Source organism: Danio rerio, chromosome 1 (genome assembly GCF_052040795.2).
Source record: "Danio rerio strain M-AB ecotype USA chromosome 1, GRCz13ab, whole genome shotgun sequence".
Lineage (NCBI taxonomy): Eukaryota > Metazoa > Chordata > Actinopteri > Cypriniformes > Danionidae > Danio > Danio rerio.
The window spans coordinates 18,122,909-18,143,727 of NC_141021.1; the positions used below are offsets into that span (position 1 = coordinate 18,122,909).

The 20,819-nt window shown below is 33.8% G+C and overlaps 1 protein-coding gene and 1 long non-coding RNA gene across 2 annotated transcripts in view; one reads left to right on the forward strand and one right to left on the reverse strand.

Annotated features, from left to right (window-relative positions):
* The window catches only part of LOC147846759 (uncharacterized), a 1,232,122-nt gene that overhangs the window by 1,033,591 nt on the left and 177,712 nt on the right, over window positions 1-20,819 (forward strand). The window lies entirely within an intron of this gene.
* Window positions 4,906-18,977, reverse strand: frg1 (FSHD region gene 1). Its single transcript, NM_001017793.2, is given in 9 exon segments — window positions 4,906-5,520; window positions 5,760-5,870; window positions 5,961-6,052; window positions 9,550-9,654; window positions 9,781-9,895; window positions 11,573-11,630; window positions 15,764-15,886; window positions 18,598-18,665; window positions 18,828-18,977. Coding segments are annotated over 9 exon segments (768 nt in total). The 5' UTR covers window positions 18,887-18,977; the 3' UTR covers window positions 4,906-5,483.

The window sequence follows — 20,819 nt, forward strand, 5'->3', positions numbered from 1 at the left end:
AAATGCAGAATTAACAGCTGTGGTCAAACTGAATATCAATGAAAAGAAAGTAGAAAACGTTAAAGAAATATCAAGATATGTGGCAGACTTTCATGAGAAATTATATTCAAATAACCAATTAAGTAATGCTCAGTCATTTTTAGAATATGTTAAAGACGTTCAAAAGTCCTCAGTTCAAATGTGTGACTAAGATATTGCTTTAGATGAAGTACTGAATTGTATCAACAAACTCAAAGATAATAAGATATCTATGAATGATGGTTTAATTAGTGAAGTTCATAAATCTTTTCAAAAGGAACTAGCACCATTTTTGTTAGCTGTATTCAGAGAGGCTATCCAGCAAGGTTATTTAACTAAAACATTAAGACAAGGTTTGATAACTTTATTACTGAAGCCTTAATAATGAAGCAAACATTTTTGCTCATATATTTGCAGAAAGAATAAAAAAGTGTCTTGACCCTATTGATGTATGTCAATCAGGGTTTATGAAAGGGCGACACTTTCATAATCATAAAAGACTCATTTTAGATTTGATTGATTACAATAAATGAATTTTGGATAATAGTTGTATTTTATTTGTTGCATTTGATATAATTGATGATAGTTTTATGTTGAAGACTCTTTTTTTTTGGCTTTAAGATTTTAAAACATTTTAAAAGGCTATTTAAACTCTATACAGAGACTGTTACAGCTCAATTAAATGATCACATGGAACAACATCAAGATTCGAAATCAAGAAGGGCATAAAGGTTGTCCTATTTCACCCTTTCTTTTCTTGCTGGTAACACAAACTATGGCCCTGCATATAAAAAGAGACATTTTGTGGTATTAGAATTTTAGAGAAAGAATTAAAATGCTCTCAGTCAGCAGACCACACTGCACTCTTTCTAAAAAAATTAAATTGAAATTAAAACTGCTATTAAATGCCTCCATCTTTTTTTCAGTCTGTATCTGGTTTATGTTTAAATATTAAAAGTGTTGGTAGAATAAAAAGTCAAAAAATTGTAAAGATCAAAAAGAGAGAAGTAATCTGAATTTTACAGCAATTATTAAGAAAATTAAACAAAAATAAATTTTTGGTTAATGAGAGATTTGTCAATCAAAAGAAGAATATTATTAGACCAAAACTGAAGTTTTCTTAAATTTTGTATAAAATGTTGGAGTCAGGATTATTAACCCCCCTGTTTATTATTTCCCCCAATTTCTGTTTAACGGAAAGCACTTTTTTAAAACACATTTCTAAACATAATAGTTTTAATAACTAATTTCTAAAAACTTAAATAATATAAAATTTATTTATTTGCCATGGTGACAGTAAGTAAAATTTGAATAGATATTTTTCAAGACACTTTATGCAATCATAGTCATATATATATATATATATATATATATATATATATATATATATATATATATATATATATATATATATATATATATATATATATATATATATATCATTCATTCAGAAATTGATGTAAAAATTGATGCCCAAAAAGTGCTGGACAAAGTGTGAAAAAGAGTAGCTGGAGCTTGTTAATACAGATCACAAGTTTGATCAAAACCAGGCTGACTTTCATAATTTAAACAAACATTTGGAAATCTATTATATTTCATCCAAATAGTTTCCTGGAAAACACAAACCCTCGAAGCTGAAAGGAAAACGAAAGGAAAATACCATCCCTCAACTGTTAAAAAGTAGATTTAGACTATCATGTTTTTAAATCCCATCCACACATCCTTTCCTCTTTTATTTCTGACTTCAATTTCTTATAACTTTAATATACATACAAAAACAAATAACTCTTTTATATATATATATATATATATTTTTTTTCCCCAGTACACTACCACTGGGATCATGAAGTGGACTATCAGTTCTGTTCAGATACCATGATGTTTGCCGCCCTCAAGTGGCTGAGAAAGAGAATGCAATTATTAAGAAAATATTGGCGATGCAGCATACTGTAGTGTAGCAGGAATTACGGAATTAAATATTTATACAAGTGTTTGAACAAGGATTAAAACAAGTAAATTTACATTTATAATATGCTTTAATAATTATTATAGGATTATTTTAGGAATTACTATAAGAATTGTCAGGTATTATATGCATTACGTAGTCCAGCAATTTTTTTTCAGGAAGCTGGCAGCTGTTTCAGCTTTTCAAGCTCAAGAACTGGAAGGGGTGAAAAGGTGGAGCAGGTCACCGAAGCAGAATTTTCTACTGATTGTAAATCCCTTATGCGTGTGACTGGAAAACATTAAATAAAAATAATCAACATAGCTTTAAACTATTGTCTCAGTAAATATATGTATTTGTACATATCTTGTGCCCCCCCATGGTGGCCTCCAAATACAGGAGCAGTGTGAGAAGGTGGAGCAGGACACCGAAGCAGAACCTTCTAGTTATGGTAAATGCCTTTACCTTTTGTGTGACTGGGACAAAATGAAATAAAAAATGATCATCATAGCTTTAAACTTTAGTCTCTGTAAATATATGTATAATTTACTTGTAAAAGAATTGAAAAGTTTTTGTGCGTTTGTATTTAAATAAACGTTGAATGTATATTTCCTTCTTTAGATCAAACCTCTGCAGGGAAAATCTCATGCATTATTGAGGACAATGATTACCAGCAAGCTCCTTACAGCCTTAAGGTTCCTCCCTCCACTATTGACCTGCAAATCCAGCAGGAGGAAGAAACTTCTACTGATGGTAAATCACTTCATCTTTCGCGTGTACTGAACTTAATCATTAAAAAAAAGATCATCATAGCTTTAAACATTTGCAAAGTTCAATTATTCACATGCGGCAGTTCGTGTATTTGAACTTTATAGTTTTGTTTCTGTAAATACTATATTATTTGTAGAAGTATTGAAATGTTTGTGTGTTTTTAATGTATAAATATATTTTTCCTTCTTTAGATCAAACCTCAGTGGAGATCGCATTAGAGAGTTGTGGTCCCCAGGACACTAACTGTAGCCTTGAGATTCCTCTCCACACCAATAAATCCAGGAGCAATGTGAGAAGGGGGAGCAGGAGGCAGAATCTTCTACTGATGGTAAATCACCATACATTTTGTGTAGACTTAATCATTAAAAAAGATCATTATAGCTTTAAACATTTGCAGAGTTCAAATGTTCAGATGTGCAGAGGTTTGTGTATCTGATCACCTCAGTTGTCTCTGTAAATACTATATACAGTTGAAGTCAGAATAATAAGCCCTCCTGTTTATTTTTTCCCAGTTTCTGTTTAACAAAGAGAAAAAATTTCTCAACACATTTCTAAACAATAGTTTTCATAGCTCATCTCTAATAACTGATTTATTTTATATTTGTCATGATGACAGTAAATAATATTTTACTTGTTATTTTTCAAGACTCTTCTACACAGCTTTAAGTGACATTTAAAGGCTTAACTAGGTTAATTAGGCAGGTTAGGGTGATTAGGCAAGTTATTGTAGAACGACGGTTTGTTCTGTAGACTAATGGAAAACAATATAGCTTAAAAGGGCTAATAATTTTGACCTTAAAATGTTGTTTAAAAATGAAATAAAAACCGCTTTTATTCTAGCCGAAATAAAACAAATAACTTTCTCCAGAAGAAAAGATATTATCAGACATACTGTGAAAATGTCCTTGCTCTGTTAAACATAATTTGGGAAAGATTTAGCGGCTAATAATTCTGACTTCAACTATGTATTATTTGTAACCGCATTGAAATGTTTGGGTGTTTATTTATATAAATGTTAAATGTGTTTTTCTCTCTTTAGATCAAACCTCTGTGGAGATCACATGTACTGTAGAGAGTTGTTGTCACCAGGACACTCTTAACAGTAGCCTTGAGGTTCCTCCCTCCACTGTTGACCAGCAAGTCCAGGAGCTTCCAGTTGATCTGTCAGAAGAAGAAACTGTGTGCCCTTTGGCAGAAAACCCAAACCAAGATGTGGTCTTGATTATTGGGAGTAAGTTCATTATATTTATGGCTGCTTGATGTTTTCAGTTTTTTTAAAGGATTATATGTTTATGCGTTACGTATAATGGCATATAAAGTGGTAATAAAGTTTTATTTTTGCATTATAGAATTTGAATCCGTCTCTAAAACTATTTATATTTGAACAGATGTGCTTGACCTACAACATGGGTGAGCTACTGGGAGAAGGAGAATGCAGTATATGCTGTTCATGCATATACTGGAATTTATTTATATATATTTTTGCATAATCTACTATATTTATGTGTTTTGCTTTGTCTTTTGCAACACAATTAGAGCCCTTGATAAATGGTCAACCTGACCAAACATGCTTCAAATTTATAAATAGAATTTCTACAATGATTAATGATTGACCTGAAGTAATCCAGTGCTAACTGTAAAAATTCTGTTTTGTTGATCAGCTGGCAATCAATAGAACCCAAACGCAGCTGACCTACAATAATGAGGTGGAGTTCATTTGTAGATGTCTCCTTCCAGAGGTAATCACAAAACATGCATGTACATGAGCATGCTTATGTTCAGCAGAGTGTATGTTTAATTTCATTACTAAATGTATTATTTGTATATTTGTACAGGCCATCATTCATGGCCTTTGCGAGTTACAAGGCTTGTCTAGGCAGGAGGCTGAAGATGTTTTCCTCCAGGGCCCCGTTTATCACTCAAGACAGAATTTTCCTTTTCGGGTGAACTAACTTTTAAAGAGTCAGTTATTGTAACTTTAAATGCGGTTTTAGTATGAATAACATTTCTATAATATACATCAAAACATTAAATCACATCACAAAGAGAAAGACAAAGAAACAAACATTTTAGGCATATTCATGTCTTTTAAGATATGTACCAAAAATATTGAATTATTCATAATAATAATTAAGATACATTTGAATAAATTAAGTGATTATACAAAAGACTGAATTTGTGATCCATTTATTTTTTGGAAATGAATGACATTTACAATCAATACAAAAAAATATGAGAAAATTCTGGAAGCTTGTCTCCATCATAAGATAAAGAAAATAAACAAACAACAAAATACCCTGCAGATATACAGTCAAGCCCAAAATTATTCATACTGCTGGCAAATTCGGACTTAAAGTTATTTTTATTAAGTTGTTTTTTTTAAAAGTGACACAGGCTTCTCCAAAGATAATATGATGTACAAGAGGCATCATTCATTTCCATCATGGAAAAAAAAATACATTTCTTTAAGTACAAATATTTCTTTAAGTAACTAAGTCAAAATTGACCAGGTGTATGAATAATTTCGGGCTTGACTGTATGATTGTGTTTTGAGAGACATACATTTAGAGATATACATTTCTCAAGACTTCTCACATTTCTGAATAGAAGTCTGTATCTGACAAATATGAAGAAAACAGCCAGAATTGCTTGAGTTTGTAACTTGCATTTGCAAGAATAAAGTTAAAATTGTGAAATTAAAATGTCAATTCCATGAAGATGTAAAAATGATGACGTGCTTCTTCTGATTTCACTTGCAGTATCTGTCAGCCTTCATTTTTGACCTCCTAATAAAACAACAACAATCAATACATACATGTGATCAATACATCACTAGCCATGACAAATGACTTATAAGGGTTTGCATATCTCACATCTTCTAAAATAAGTCATCCAGTACAACGTAGGTGGTGTATAAAATATAATGTTCTGTATTTTCATCCATCTGAGAACAAGCTGAATTATACACAGGCTACAGTCATTCATTCTTCAGTATGACCAGGGTATGAATTCAGAAGTGTTTTACCTGTCCAGCAGTGCCTCATGGAACTTTCCATCTGTTCTGGCTTTTTTGAGTGAACCGCTGTCTTCCTCATTCAGCCTCAGCTTCCGGTCCTGAAAACTCTGGAACTTCTTTCTGCATGCAAACATTGACGCAAGCATTAGTACTTGACTGAATGCTGAATGAACAGCAGCGCTTCTGAATGTAATAAATGTAGACACTCACACATAATTGAGCTCGCAGTTCTTGACATCGCCTCGGTCTTCATCTGCAATATCATCTTTCCTCTTCACCTCCCTTTCTGTGCATGAACGGATCTGTGCAGGACAGGTAAGCAGGAAAAACAATGTTTATAGCCAAGGAAAATAATACATTCTCATTTGACAGTTATAGCTTTGCGTCCATACAAAGTAGACTGTACATTGTAGAGGTGGAAATTTCATAACTTGCTTGTCACTACAGCAGAGTCAAGTTATTAAACTTATTAAAGTTATATAAAACTTATTAAGTTATTAAAAATTATTAAAACTATATATATGTGTATATATATTTTTAGATAAAAAAAAAATCTAGATTAATCTCGGAATTAATCTAGATTAAAATGGCTCATTTGAATTTTGCAGAAGGCATTCAGAATATGTGTGCTACCCAAATAATAAGTCTTGGAGAATGGGTTTCTCAAGCCAGGTGGCGAATTAGACCAGGGGCCCATCTCTTGTTTCCGAAATGCATCACAAACTGCTTGAGAAACTGTTCTACCATAATAATTGGTGATGAAAATAAATGATGTTCAATAAGATGTACTTGTGTTTACTAACTGTTTATTCAGTTAAACATCAATTTTTAGGGAGTGGCGCAGTAGGTAGTGCTGTCGCCTCACAGCAAGAAGGTCGCTGGGTCGCTGGTTCGAACCTTGGGTCAGTTGGCGTTTCTGTGTGGAGTTTGCATGTTCTCCCTGCCTTCGCGTGGGTTTCCTCCGGGTGCTCCGGTTTCCCCCACAGTCCAAAGACATGCGGTACAGGTGAATTGGGTAGGATAAATTGTCCGTAGTGTATGAGTGTGTGTGTGAATGTGTGTGTGAATGTTTCCCAGAGATGGGTTGCGGCTGGAAGGGCATCCGCTGCAGCTGGAAGGGCATCCTAAAAACTTGCTGGATAAGTTGGCGGTTCATTCCGCTGTGGCGACCCCGGATTAATAAAGGGACTAAGCCAACAAGAAAATGAATGAATGAATGAACATCAATTTTAACTGTAGGCCTATGTAAGCTCCAAACAGCAATTTTTGATCACATTAATCCGACTAAAGTCATAACAGAATTGAACAAAAATGGAATTAAGACGTGGAGTATGCATATATAATAATGGCATTATTGAAGTAAACACCGTAATCAAACTATTACCGTCATGTAGGACTTTGACATATTTTCCGAGAAGATCCACACATGCGGCTGTCAGCAAAGAACCATACACACACACACACACACACACACACACACATACACACACACACACACACACACACACACACACACACACACACACACGCACACACGCACACACACACACACACACCGCAAAATGCGGAAGTTTTTTCTTTGCATTTGGCGTGCGTTATTAAATTTCATAACACTCTCACCAGTCCTTACTCCTTATTTGCGTCTAATACCCCATTTTGTCACGGGGCATGAATGAAATGTTCATGAGTTAAAGTGAAACTGCCGAACTGCAGTTAAAGTCCGGCATCCTGCTGATTTGATTCAGAAGGGCACTTTTTTGTCAGACGGCTCACCGGTCAGGTATACATCCGCACTAAAATATCAAGGTGAAAGTCACAATAGCTTGCATAAAATAGACCCAGCTCCCAACCCAACTTTGAGAATAGATTAACGGCGTTTTTTTTAATCGCATGATAAGAGTCTCGCATTACGCCATGACTTTTGCTAAGCTACAAGTGGTGTCTTGCATAGTTTAGCTCCAACTTTCTTTAACACACATGCCTGGAAGTATCAAGTATTGACCTTATTCTAAAATGCGGAAGTGCGCCTGTTATCGCGATTGTTTTAGAACTTCCGATTCAGTCGCCTATGGGAGAAATGACTAGGAATAATAAACGGCAGAAAATGTTCAAACTACTTGCTCTTCACAAAAATGTTTGCATGACTATACAGACCAAGTAAAGTAATATAATAAAGAAATATCAGTTTGCAACATCAAACAGCGAAATGAGCAGTTTTTAATGTCTAAAAATGAATGGAAGTGAATGAGACCGAAAGCCTCGAGCCAAAAAGATTCAAATTGCTGCGCCTGCTCGTCAGCGAAGAATAAGGTGAATACATAGAAATAGCTTGATTAGCTGGTTCAGGTGTGTTTAATTGGAGTTAGAACTAAAATATGCAGGACACCGGCCCTCCAGGACAAAGTTTGGACAACCCTGCTTTAAAGCAACACTTTAGTTTTTTTTTTCGAAAATAGGCTCATTTTACATCTTCGCTAAAGTTAAACAGTTGAGTTTTACCACTTTTAAATGCATTCAGCCGATCTTCAGGTATGGCGGGAGCACTTTTAGCTTAGCTTAGCATAAATCATGAAGTTTGATTAGACCATAAGCATCTTGCTCAAAAATGATTAAAGAATTGAGATCATTATCCTATCATCAAACGAGCTGCAGTCATGGTACGACAGTAAACTTCCTTCTTTGATTATTACAATGGAATGACAGTATAATTCCTAGCCATACCGACCTAGAAATTGGATGTTTTTTGCTCTGTCCCAGCAAACTCTAGGTGCGTTCCAAACGGCATACTTATGCACTATTCTAAGCCATTTTGTAGTATAAATAGTGTAAGTAGTGCGTTTATACTGAAAACTCTGAAAGTAATAAGTGCACTTTAATTACTCAGATGATGCACTCATTCAGCCGGTAAAATGAAGTGTGTAATGATGGACACTTCACGCACTCAACGACTGCTGCTTTGCTCACGTATTGGAAGAGGCGGAGCTATCGGACTCACATGTTGGATAACTTTATTTATTTTGGATTGTGAAAGCGAAATTTTCCTATGAGAGTGATTATAGCGCCTCCCGATGGAGAATGCAGTAATTCTCACTGCAGGTATTTGGTACTTTGTTCATTTATTTCACTAATTTGGTAACCGTCAAACGTCATCAGGGAAACGGGTTGAATTTTCGCTTAGCAAAAAACCATTAGTGTTCCATTTGGGATGACACTACATACATATACTATACTGTTGAGTGTGTAAGTGAACAAGTACGTAGTGCATGAGTGCATAGTGTGCCATTTGGGACACAGCTAATGTAACTAAAGCAGAGTCAAGCTTCAAATAGGAAACTCTTTTTTTATGTTTGAGTGAGATGCTAATGGTCTAATCTGATTAAATGGTTTGTGCTAAGCTAAGTGGTCTCACCAGAACTGCTCATCCTTAAGAAATTGATTTTAGTTAAAAATAGAGTCACATGTTGGTCATTAAACCACTGTTTTATTAAAATACATAAAGAAGTGCTTAGTTATTCTCCCTGCTGAGCTTTATTTAAAAACTAAATCACATTATAAACTGTAACTACTAGTGTGCATCATTAAACTCTTAATAAATTGTGGAAAAAATATCTGACTTGAGCCAAATGTCCAAATCCGGAACCTATTAGTGAATTATTCCTTAAGATGTTTGGCACGCCATTTATTTTTGCATGTTAAAACTGAAGCAGCAGTGAATCATTCTGTCCCTCAAACAACAACAACAACAAAAGTCCTTCAGCCATTGATGATGGTGTGGATTGTGAATTGAGAAAAGATTCACCTTGATCATTTCCTCCTCTCCAGCTGTCTTGTTTTTGGCCACGATGTCTCCGCTCTCACTGTACGAGATGAAACAACTGTTTGCAGCAAGCAAGGCCATTTTACCCTACAAGGACAGAACAAAAACAAAAGGTAGAAACATAATTTAAGACTTGGCCAAATGTACCATACTTCAGAGTTTCTCTTCACATTTGAGAGGTATTTCCATTGTGACTGCGGCAGATTCACTTACATTTTGAAACACTGGTTCCCACTGCTCTCTGGAGCCTACGGCATCTGATCGGCCAACAACAACTCCCTCTGAGTTTATACCCAAATACTTCCCATACCCTGACTTCAGTGCTATCCTAGACGCCAAAAAATAAAAATAAATACATCAGCGATTTTGGTCACATCATCAAAATGACTTAAAAAATAGGTGTCAAAATCCATTCCTGGAGAGCGGCAGCTCTGCACAGTTTTGCTTCAACCCTAATCAAACACAACTGATCCAAAGGTGTTCAAGACTACTAGAGACTATGAAGGCGGTGTGAGTTGGAGGTGGTTGTAGATAAACTAAGTAGAGCTTCAGCCCTCCAGGAATTGAGTTTTGACTTAAAATAATGAAATGGTACAGTATGTATGATTATGCGTTTTTAAGGTGCTGCTAGCACTAACTCCATGTTGGAAACTTCTTTTAGACTACATTCTACTGAAACAATGAACATCAAAACTAAGGTCATCATTAATTCTGGAGTAGGGATGCTTACATAAAAAAGATATTTTACAATAAAATATTTTGTTTGTCTACACTGTATTGCTATATGAAAAAAATATAAACAGACAATAACTTTAATAGCTTTATTTAGTAAGAATTCATTATTTAAGAATTATTGAGCTGATTTAGAGGAATAGTATATCTGAATAACATTTAATAAATGCAATAACAAGCATAGAAAAAAACAACAGAACAGAGATATTTAAAAAAAAATATGCATTATCAGTGCTTAATGTTCCTCTGAGGTTTCTAACAAGATTCAGGTACAAATATTAAATAATTAAATAACATTACAAAATAAAAAATATGAATATGTATTAATATGTTATTAAAGCATATTAATATGTCTTCAAAGTAATGCGTATAATCATATCAACAAGACAGGATATGTGCAATGCAACTAGGATTAAAAGATGATGTATTTTGCTCTCTGTGATCATCTGCACCTCAAGAATAAGTTAACAAGTTTAAAACAGTGCATGTTTGCAATAAAGACAGTATAATCACTATGAAAATCATCACCACAGCCACAGTGTCAGTGCAAATATAAAAAAAAGACATTTTAATCTCAGTTGTTGGACTTAAATCTTTAAGTTCAATTATTTGGACATTAATATTATAGATATCCTTACAGTAGTGTATAATAAAGTGTATCCTTTCACGTTTGCCGTGCAATACAGTGCAAGGCTAATCGCGCGTGTGTGTGACTTAATAACAACATTGTTTGTGACTCATCGTTGCAGAAAAGCTTGAATTAACTCCAAAACAAATGCATCAAATAGCCTTTGTGAAAATTGTTACTGTTGTAAGGCTGATCTGCTTCATACTTGTCTGTCACTGTGCTGTTTATCTACGTGAAGGTGAGCAATCTCTATGGCTGTGACATGCTTGTGGTAACATGGTGGACACAGAGAACTAGCTTATTAGAATTAAAGGCACAGGCAACAAAAACAGCTACAAAGTCTTAACACTTCAAATTTTCAATATACAGAAAGGTATAATAAATAATCTAATGGGTATTTTGAGCTGAAACTTTCCAGACACAATCTGGAGACAAAAAAAGACTTATCCTAAATCTTGAAAAAGGGGTAAAATAGGTGCCCTTTAAAACCTGCACAATTGATAAACACTCTTTTATGGTTAAACTTTGCAAGTAATTCACAAATTACAACTGTGGAGTCTGATCAGTCCCTGACTGACATCATACATCCTGTAATATCTATTATATATTGTGCAAACCTATTATGTGTATAGTTGTAATCTTTACCTGGAATCTGAGAGTTTTATAGCTGTGAACTGTTCAGGAGGATCTGGACCTTCATCCTCTGAAAACACAAGACATTTTTTTAAAAACTGCACATAACATGCTATTTGTAATAAAATGTATACAACACAAAAGTTTAATAGTAATAATGTGTAATATTACAATTTAGAATAAAAAAAATCTAATTTAATTGTGATTTATTATTATAGTGCAAAGCAATTACTCCAGTCTTCAGCATACATCCCTCCTTCAGAAGTCATTCTAATACACCATTTCGGTGTTTACAACATATTACTGACTATCTTTAAACTTAACTTTAAAACCATTGGGCTGCTTAATATCTTTAGGAGAAATTGCAATACATTTTAGGATTCTTCATAAAATTATGTCTTACTGACCCAAGTGTTTGACTGTTAGTCATTCGTTGGCTGCCATTTCCCATTACACAAACTTATTCAGACGCCATGACACATTTGAAAAATTAATACATCTTCAAAGTTTTCACAACGAGCATTTGCTAAAAGATAACAGAAATGTCATTGTGTTGTTTTATCAGAAAAAACTACTAAACTTGTTGAAAATAACTTTATAAACTGCTGAATCTTGCAGTATTTTAATAGGAGAGTCAACTGGGAATGGCTGAAAAAATGAAGAGTAAACCGGAAAGCTGATATTCTGTTCAATCTGCTGCTGACAGGATAAACTCATGAATTATCTAACATTCTGTCAACAACAGTTACAGTCGTTCATTACTAATTTCAGGTGTCAGGCACTAAATGAAATTGATTTAAGGGGAGTGTGCACAAATTCCTTTGTACTTTCAGATCTGTACAGCCAATGGTCAGTGGAAAGTAGAAAATGAAGCTGGAAAGAAAAACAATCGTAAACAACTCCTCCTGGTGACTGAACTATGAAATTGCTCTGAGGCTTGCATGAACGGCGGCAGTAATAGCGACTGACGATCCATAACATTATTCAGGTTTTTAAATCCCTCCACATTGAGAGCAACAGAGAAAAAAGCAGCACCTCACCATCTCGACTTCTGAGACTTATTTGTTCCGCGCTATTAGAGGGACCTTTTCAATTTAAAAGGCAATATAAAAGCCACATGGCATGGCAGGAAAAATACAACGCAGTATAATTGCACAGAAACATTTGTCTCTTGCCTGAAGATGCTGCAAGTATATCTTGTAAAATGGATTTTAAATCACAGCCTTTAGGAAAAAAGCACAAGGTGTGTGTCAGTGTGTCCTTGTACACAAATCTATGCTGTTTTGAGTATAAATCATGCAGGTAGTTTTTTTTTCACACTTAAAATTCCAAATATAAAAAGAGCAATTTAAATACCCAGACATATTAGAATGAAGATAAATAAAGAGTACACTTCCTGTACTAAACTGTTGCAACTTTATTTTTTTCCTCAGGGCATATCCAACTTAAAAAGTTGGATCACATTAGTAGCTACCCGTTTTCTAAAGATCATAAATAATACAATACCCTTTAGGCATGGGCCGATATAAGATTCTGATGGTATGATAACCTTGGATAAAAAAATATCACGGTTTCACAGTATTGTATTTCCTGCTCTAAAATATATAATTTTTTAAATGCCTGGGTAAAAAAACAAGAACTTTTGAACACAATATATTTTATTTTGAGAAACATTTAACATATTTTGGAAGAGTAAAATTGTCCGGCTAAATGAATCATTGACTTCAGCTGTCTTCATTTGTTAAAAAAAAAAAAAAAAACGAAACAATTCACAATTTAAAACAACATCTTGAAAAAATGGTACACACCTTAGGAACGATATTGCAGAAAACCTTTACAGTTTTAAAACTTTTACCTTTTCAAACCGTGGTATACCTTGCCTAGTATACTTATCATTTATTGTTTTTGCAACCAATAAAGCTACTTATTTGTAAATATTGTTATATTATTCATTTTTTTTTCTTATGTGTACATTTCTGTCTGTTTTATGTTGATATGCATGCATGTACCTGAGCTGCTGTAAATCAAAAAAAAAAGGATAATAAAATAAATATAAATAAATGTGTGTTTGCGCAAACAAGGTGAAAATATCTCATTCTGATTCTGATTATATATTAGAGAAGGCAGGGCTTTCAGACTCCAGTATTGAATGACTAGATAAGTTTATACACTAGAAGGTTGGGTTGGGCGATGCAGCAAAAAAAATGTATTACGATATAATGTTTCATATCAATAGGTAACAATAATAATTGCAATTTTTTTAACAATCCATTTATATATACTTGTTTACTCCCATGGTCATTTATATCGAAGTTGATATTTAGCCGCATTATGTTGGTGGTTTATCACAGGTTTGTAACATTTAATTTTTACGAGGTGGGTCGTTAGCCCAACGCTCAACCCAAAACATACACCATACATTATGGACAATTAAGCTGACCCAATTTACCTACAGCGCAAGTCTTTGGATTTAAGAGGGAAACCAGAGCACCTGGAGGAAACCCACGCAAACATAAAAGGAACATGCAAACTCCATACAGAAATGCCAACTGACCCAGTCGAGGCTCGAACCAGCGATCTTATATATACAGTTGAAGTCAGAATTAATAGCCCCTCTCAATTATTAGCCTCCCTGTTTGTTTTTTTCCCCAAATTCTGTTTTACAGAGAGAAGATTTGTTCAACACATTTCTAAAAATAATAGTTTTAATAACTCATTTGTAATAACAGATTTTTTTATGTTTGCTATGATGACAGTAAATAATATTTTACTAGATATTTTTCAAGACACTTTCAGACTACAGATTAAAGTGACATTTAAAGGCTTAACTAGGTTAATTAGGTTAAATAGGCAGGTTAGGGTAATTAGGTAAGTTATTGTACAATGATGGTTTTTTCTGTAGACTATCGAAAAAAATCCAGGGGCCAATAATTTTGACCTTGAAATGTTTAAAAAAAAAAAAAAAAATAGAAACTGCTTTTATTCTAGCCGAAATAAAACAAATACGAAGAAAAAAATATTATCAGAAATGTCCTTGGTATGTTAAACATCATTTGGAAATATAAAAAAATTCAAAGGGGGTTTAATAATTCTAAATTTGAACTATATATATAAATTTCTTATTATTATTACTATGCGTGTACTGTAGTGTACAAATGTTGTAGTTTTTTTAAATCCTACGCAAACATTTTGTTATATACTTGCATTGAATTCTTGTACAGAATTTTTTAAGGGGTCATGATATTATTTTAATATGAAAGCCTGCTTGAAGTTAATTTATTATGTTTGTAAGTTAGTTAGTTAGTCAGTTAGTTATAAGGGGCTTTTGTATATAAAAAAATCATTATCCTACATTTTGACATGCAACACTGCAAAGAAAACTAGGGGTTTCAAAAACATGAAAAAAGATGTACTATTACTTTGCAGATGAAGAAATACAATCACACATTTGGGAAAGCTATTTCTGATGCCATGCTTATCGATTCAAATTCAAAAATGTTCTTAGTTGGTCAACTAACCTAAAACTTGTGTGAGAAAAAAAGTCTCAATTGAACACTCTTGCGATATATGATGGACACATAGTCTGTAACCGATTTTGAATCAATAAAAAAATAAAGATTGCAAATAAAAATCGTAAAAAATTATCAGCTTTCAGTTTGACTAAATGAGATGTGTTTGCTGTAATTCTATATTTATCAGTTAGAAAAACAATAGAACACTTAGCAGTATTAAAGGAATGGTTCACCTAAAAATGTAAAATTCTGCCATCATTTACTCATGCTCCACTTTTTCCTAATACTTTATGGATTTATTTCTTCTGTTGACTACAAAAGAAAATATTCTGTGAAAACAACCATTGGATTCAAAAGTATAGTAATAGGGTGAACTATGCCCTTAATTTGATACTGATATCATTGCAAAATCTGTGACATATTAATTTAGTACGCTAATTATTTATTTTTCAGCAGATTAATATGTAAACGACAACAGACCCTTCCCCATTGTGGTTTATTCACCATCCCCAAATCCTACTAGAGACGTTTTTACAAGGCACTTCAAAATGGTTTCTTTTTTTAATTATATAATATTTTATTTCTATCATGACTGCTATTTTAAAACAACAAAAAATCAAAATATGCCTTTTTTAAGAGATAACATAACGTAAAGCAACAGCAGAGACCATAAAGCAAGCAGAACCATCACCTTTATGTGGAGATCCTACAGTGAAGAGTCCAGTGTCCAGTGCATGAATGTAGGAGTTTTTGTGCATCTCAATGGCCACTGTGCCTGTGACCTCACCGAAACACTTCACCGTCCACCACCCTCCTAAAGAGGCATTCAGAAACACGCAAGCTCAAGTCTGCACCAACAGCAAAGTAAATCATACAGCAATCACAAAACACTGCTCTAGTCAATAAATATTGAGGTAAAGTTAGTTTTATATTCACACATTCAAACTTTCTCCTAAATAATATAATTTCAGAGAAGTAGTCTTTGCAACTTCTAAAAAGTAGCAGCCAATGAGCAGCCAATGACTATAAAAGTACAAAATTGTTCACAGCGAGTACAACAGTCCTAATGTTGTTTTGAAATCACACTAACATGTAATTACAGACCGAATATTCAAAGAATGGCTGCATCATATTGGAAAAATCTGACATTGCATTATTTTATTTTGCTGCGATTTTTATAGCGATATGACCACAACTTCAACAGACGAATTGAATAGCTCGATTTGGAATGAAATCGTTAATTTAGATTGATTGGAATAATCTTGTAGACATGTGAATTAAAGACATTGCAAGAATAAATAAGATAGAGCAATGATAAAAATGAAATTAGTAGTCAGATACTCAGTTACAGTAATACGATGCGATATTTTGCCAGTGATGATGATAGATCACGATATCAGCGATATATGACAAGAAAACCATCCACAATATATCATGATATTTGTAAATGAAAAGGGAAAATGCATTAAAAATTTATAAGATATAATATTTCTTAGAATTCTTATATTTCTAGGAATTGCACCATCTCTTGCATATCGCTATTTTGTCCGGCCTAAATTATTGAATCAAATGTAATGTAAAATGTAAACACTGTGCGTTCTTCAATGCTGATCAACAATTATAATGCCAACTCAACACTCCTGCAATGTGACTATTGCGAATGCACACATTGCAATATCGATGTTAAAACTTTGTGTAGATTGAGGTAAAACTGGTTTTATATTTGCAATTATTTATTTGCAGTTACAACTGATGACACGCTCCCTATCCGCTTGTTAAGTGTGACGTCATGCGAAGCAGCTTCTGGGTCCAAGCGCTTTATTAAACTGTATGGGGAGACTCATCAAATGTTAATAATAAACGTCTACAAAAGCGCTGTAATACTTTCGAAAATCACGATCTCAATATATATATCCATACCTAATATCCGATGGCCAGAAAGTGATTAATTTTTTATAAGTTGTTACAATTTTGGTATTTGTGATGCAGCAAGTCCAGAGATTATTGTGTACACCATACAATTCACTTTACTGTGTGATATATGAATAAAAAGTGATTATAAAGGAATATTTTCTCAATTCAAATGAGTGACGGCACTCAGGCAAACAGTATTTCATATGTCACCAACACGTCACCACCTTACAAGCGGATATTGTTTACCATGGCTTAACTTTTAAATATCGGTCTGAAAAAGCATGGAAGAATGTACAAAGCACACACAGAAAGTCTGTGCACATTAATCAAAGAGTGTGCAATGGTAAAGTGTAAATGCTAAACAATCAAGCAAACTTTAAGGTAGATCAACATCTGTAAGGTGTCAATAATAATAATAATACCATAACTTCAAACTCTCTAAACAAAAGCAATTAAGACAATCAAATCTGAGGTTTCAAGTAAAGGAAGGCTTACTTCAGTGTGTACCATAGTGTACAGCTGCATGGAATGGCATCATTTTGCATCATCAGCTATTGCATTTCCTATAAATGTTGTAGTTTTTTTAATTCTACGCAAACAGACTTTTTTTATTATTATCAATATAACATTAACATATTGTTGAAGCAAAGTTGGTTTTTTATTCACACAATCAGACTTTCTCCTTAATAATATAATTTCAGAAAAGTATTATTTGCAAATTCTAAATAGTGAAACCATATTAGCAGCCAATGACTATTAAAGTACAACATTTTTCAGTCAAATAAATAGTGCTAATTTTGTTTTGAAGTCATACTTACATGAGATTTCAGACTGAATATTCAAAGTACCATTGCAAACAATAAAGGGAGCATGTCACATGTTGTTACTTAACGAATAAGTTATTTATGCGAACAAAATAAATGAATATGTCACTTATGCGAGTAAGGCTAAAGAATTATTATAACCACCATTTTTTTCTTTTTTTAATATTTACCAAATGATGTTTAAAAGAACAAGGAAATTTTCACAGTATGTCTGATAATATTTTTTTCTTCTAGCGTAAGTCTTATTTGCTTTATTTCAGCAAGAATAAAAGCAGTTTTTAAATTAAAAAAATTCATTTTTAGGTCAAAATTATTAACCCCTTTAAGCTATGTATTTTTTCGATAATCTACAGAACAAACTATTATGTTTAGAAATGTGTTCTCTCTGTTAAACAGAAATTGGGGAAAATAATAAACAAAGGGGCAATAATTCAGGGGGGCTAATAATTCTGACTTCAACTGTATATAACCAACTTTTCCTCAATAGCACTATTTAACTGACTGTGAACGATGCTGTAATTTGATCGTCGTTGACTCATAATACGATTTCCCTATTTGAGTTTGCAAAGAATACTTTTTTGAAGCTATATTATTAAGTAGAAAGTCTGAATGTGTGAATATAAAACCAATTTCACCTCATTATTGTGCAGCCCTAATTCAAAGTACCACGATAAAGAATTTATTGAGCGTGTCATGAATGTGCAAATATAAAACCAACTTTAACGTTACCTCAATTCAATATGTTTATCTTTTGTGTTTTGATTCAGGGGAAAAGTGACAAACATACCATCAATATCCAGCTTGTCTTCTCCATCATCTCGTTTCCTCTTCTTGTCTTTGTTCTTTTTCTTCTTTCTGCATAATATGAAAACCACAGGTCATTAATTAAAATAAATAATCAGCCCACAGAAACAGTAGACAGCAAGTCTGTTTACATCAACTGGAGAAACACAGCTCAACGGCAAACATTATTGTATTACACTTTAGTTGAACTCAGTTACAAAACGAACGCCTTACTTATCGTTTGAACCTTTCAGGACCAGTTTGGTGGATTTTACATGTGTGTACTCTGCCATGATCACACACAGACCCAACACTAAATCAAAACGTTTGTGTGTTGTTATTAACAACCGGAAAACGTTTTCCTGCAACAGGCTTTCTGTGAGTACGGCGGCCGAGAGAACTATGCTGAAGACTTGCGCCTGGAGTGAAGTGCGACACGAAGCGGTCAGAGAACGAACTGCACACTGCTGTGATTCATCCTCAATTATTTAGCCTAGATGAAATTTTTTCAACCATTTTCACTCACTACTGAAGGTAGGCTGAACAAGTGCCACCCATAGTGCCACCCAACACAACACAACACGACACGACACGACACGACACAAAACGACACAACAAAACACAACACAACACAACACAACACAACACAACACAACACAACACACTTGTTTAGAAAAAGGTGACATATTTTTTTGTAAATAGTACAATTTACACAGCTGATGCCCTTCCTACTGCATCTCAGTATGGGAAACACACATACACACTCATACACACACATACACAACGGCCAATTTAGGTTTTTCAATTTGCTTTTGTGTCTTTGGACTGTGGGGGGAACCAGAACACCCAGAAGAAACCCATGGGAATACAGAGGAATATAATAATAATAATAATAATAATAATAATAATAATAATAATAATAATAATAATAATAATAATAATAATTCATTCATTTTCTTTTCATCCTTTTATTAATCTGGAGTCAAAACAGAGCAATGAACCCCAAACTTATCCAGCATGTGTGTCAGCACAGCGGATGCCCTTCCTGCTGCATCCCAGTACTGGGAAACACCCATGTACACTCATTTACACACATAATTTACTTTGCCCAATTCACCTATTGTGCTTGTCTTTGGACTTGTTGGGGAAACCGGAGGAAACGCACATGAATGCTCCACACAGAAACACCAAATGATCCAGCTGAGGCTAGAACCACTGACCTTCTTGCTGTGAGGCGACAGCGCTACCCACTTTGCCACCATGCCACCCATAATAATAATAATAATAATGATAATAATAATCATTTTTATTTATTAATCTGGGCTCGCCACAGCAGAATGAACTTTTAACTTATGCAGCACATGTTTTATGCAGCGGATACCCTTCCTGTTGCAACCCATCTCTGGGAAACATACACACTCATACACTACGGACAGTTTAGCCTACCCAATTAACTTGTACAGCATGACTCCACACAGAAACAACAACTGACCCAGCCGAGGCTCGAACCAGCGACCATCTTGCTTTGAGGCGACAGCACTACCTACTGTGCCACTGCGTCGCCTATTATTATTATTATTATTATTATTGTTGTTGTTGTTATTATTATTATTTATTTTATTTTAAAAAATCCCTAAATGTAAGAATAAGAATTGCTCTTTTTATTGGATGAGTGCTTTTAAAATGCTGTGAAAGTGTTGAGAAAAATGCAGATTACTGTAAAGATTACTGTATTTACAGACAGTATTTTAATTAGAAATATCTCCTGAAAAAAGCTGCAATTTTACAATTTCCTTTGAAACAGGAAAACAGGTCAGGAAATATCAAGCTGTTGGTCCCTTTTTAATAGCTAGTGTTTTGTTTCTTCTATCACAGCTCAGTCAGAGCCACCGAGCGCAGCATTTTACAACTTTTAAAAGCCACAGTCTGCCTGTTTCTTTAATCCCATCATACCCATATTCAACTGTATGAATGAGTGATCAGTTTCCACTTTAGTGGCTTTTTATATATCAATCATTTAAGAGGAGGGAGGAGCTAGAGAGCATTTTATTAGACAGAAAAACTGACTAGAAGCCGAAGTGCAGAGAGATGTTCTCAAAATCATTCATCAGTATCGAAATAAGACATTGTGCGTTATGAATCCATCTATCCTTTAAATGTAAATTGTTTTATTTTTTGTAGCTCGTTAGCTTGTAGATATTAACATAACAAATAGCTATAACAAGC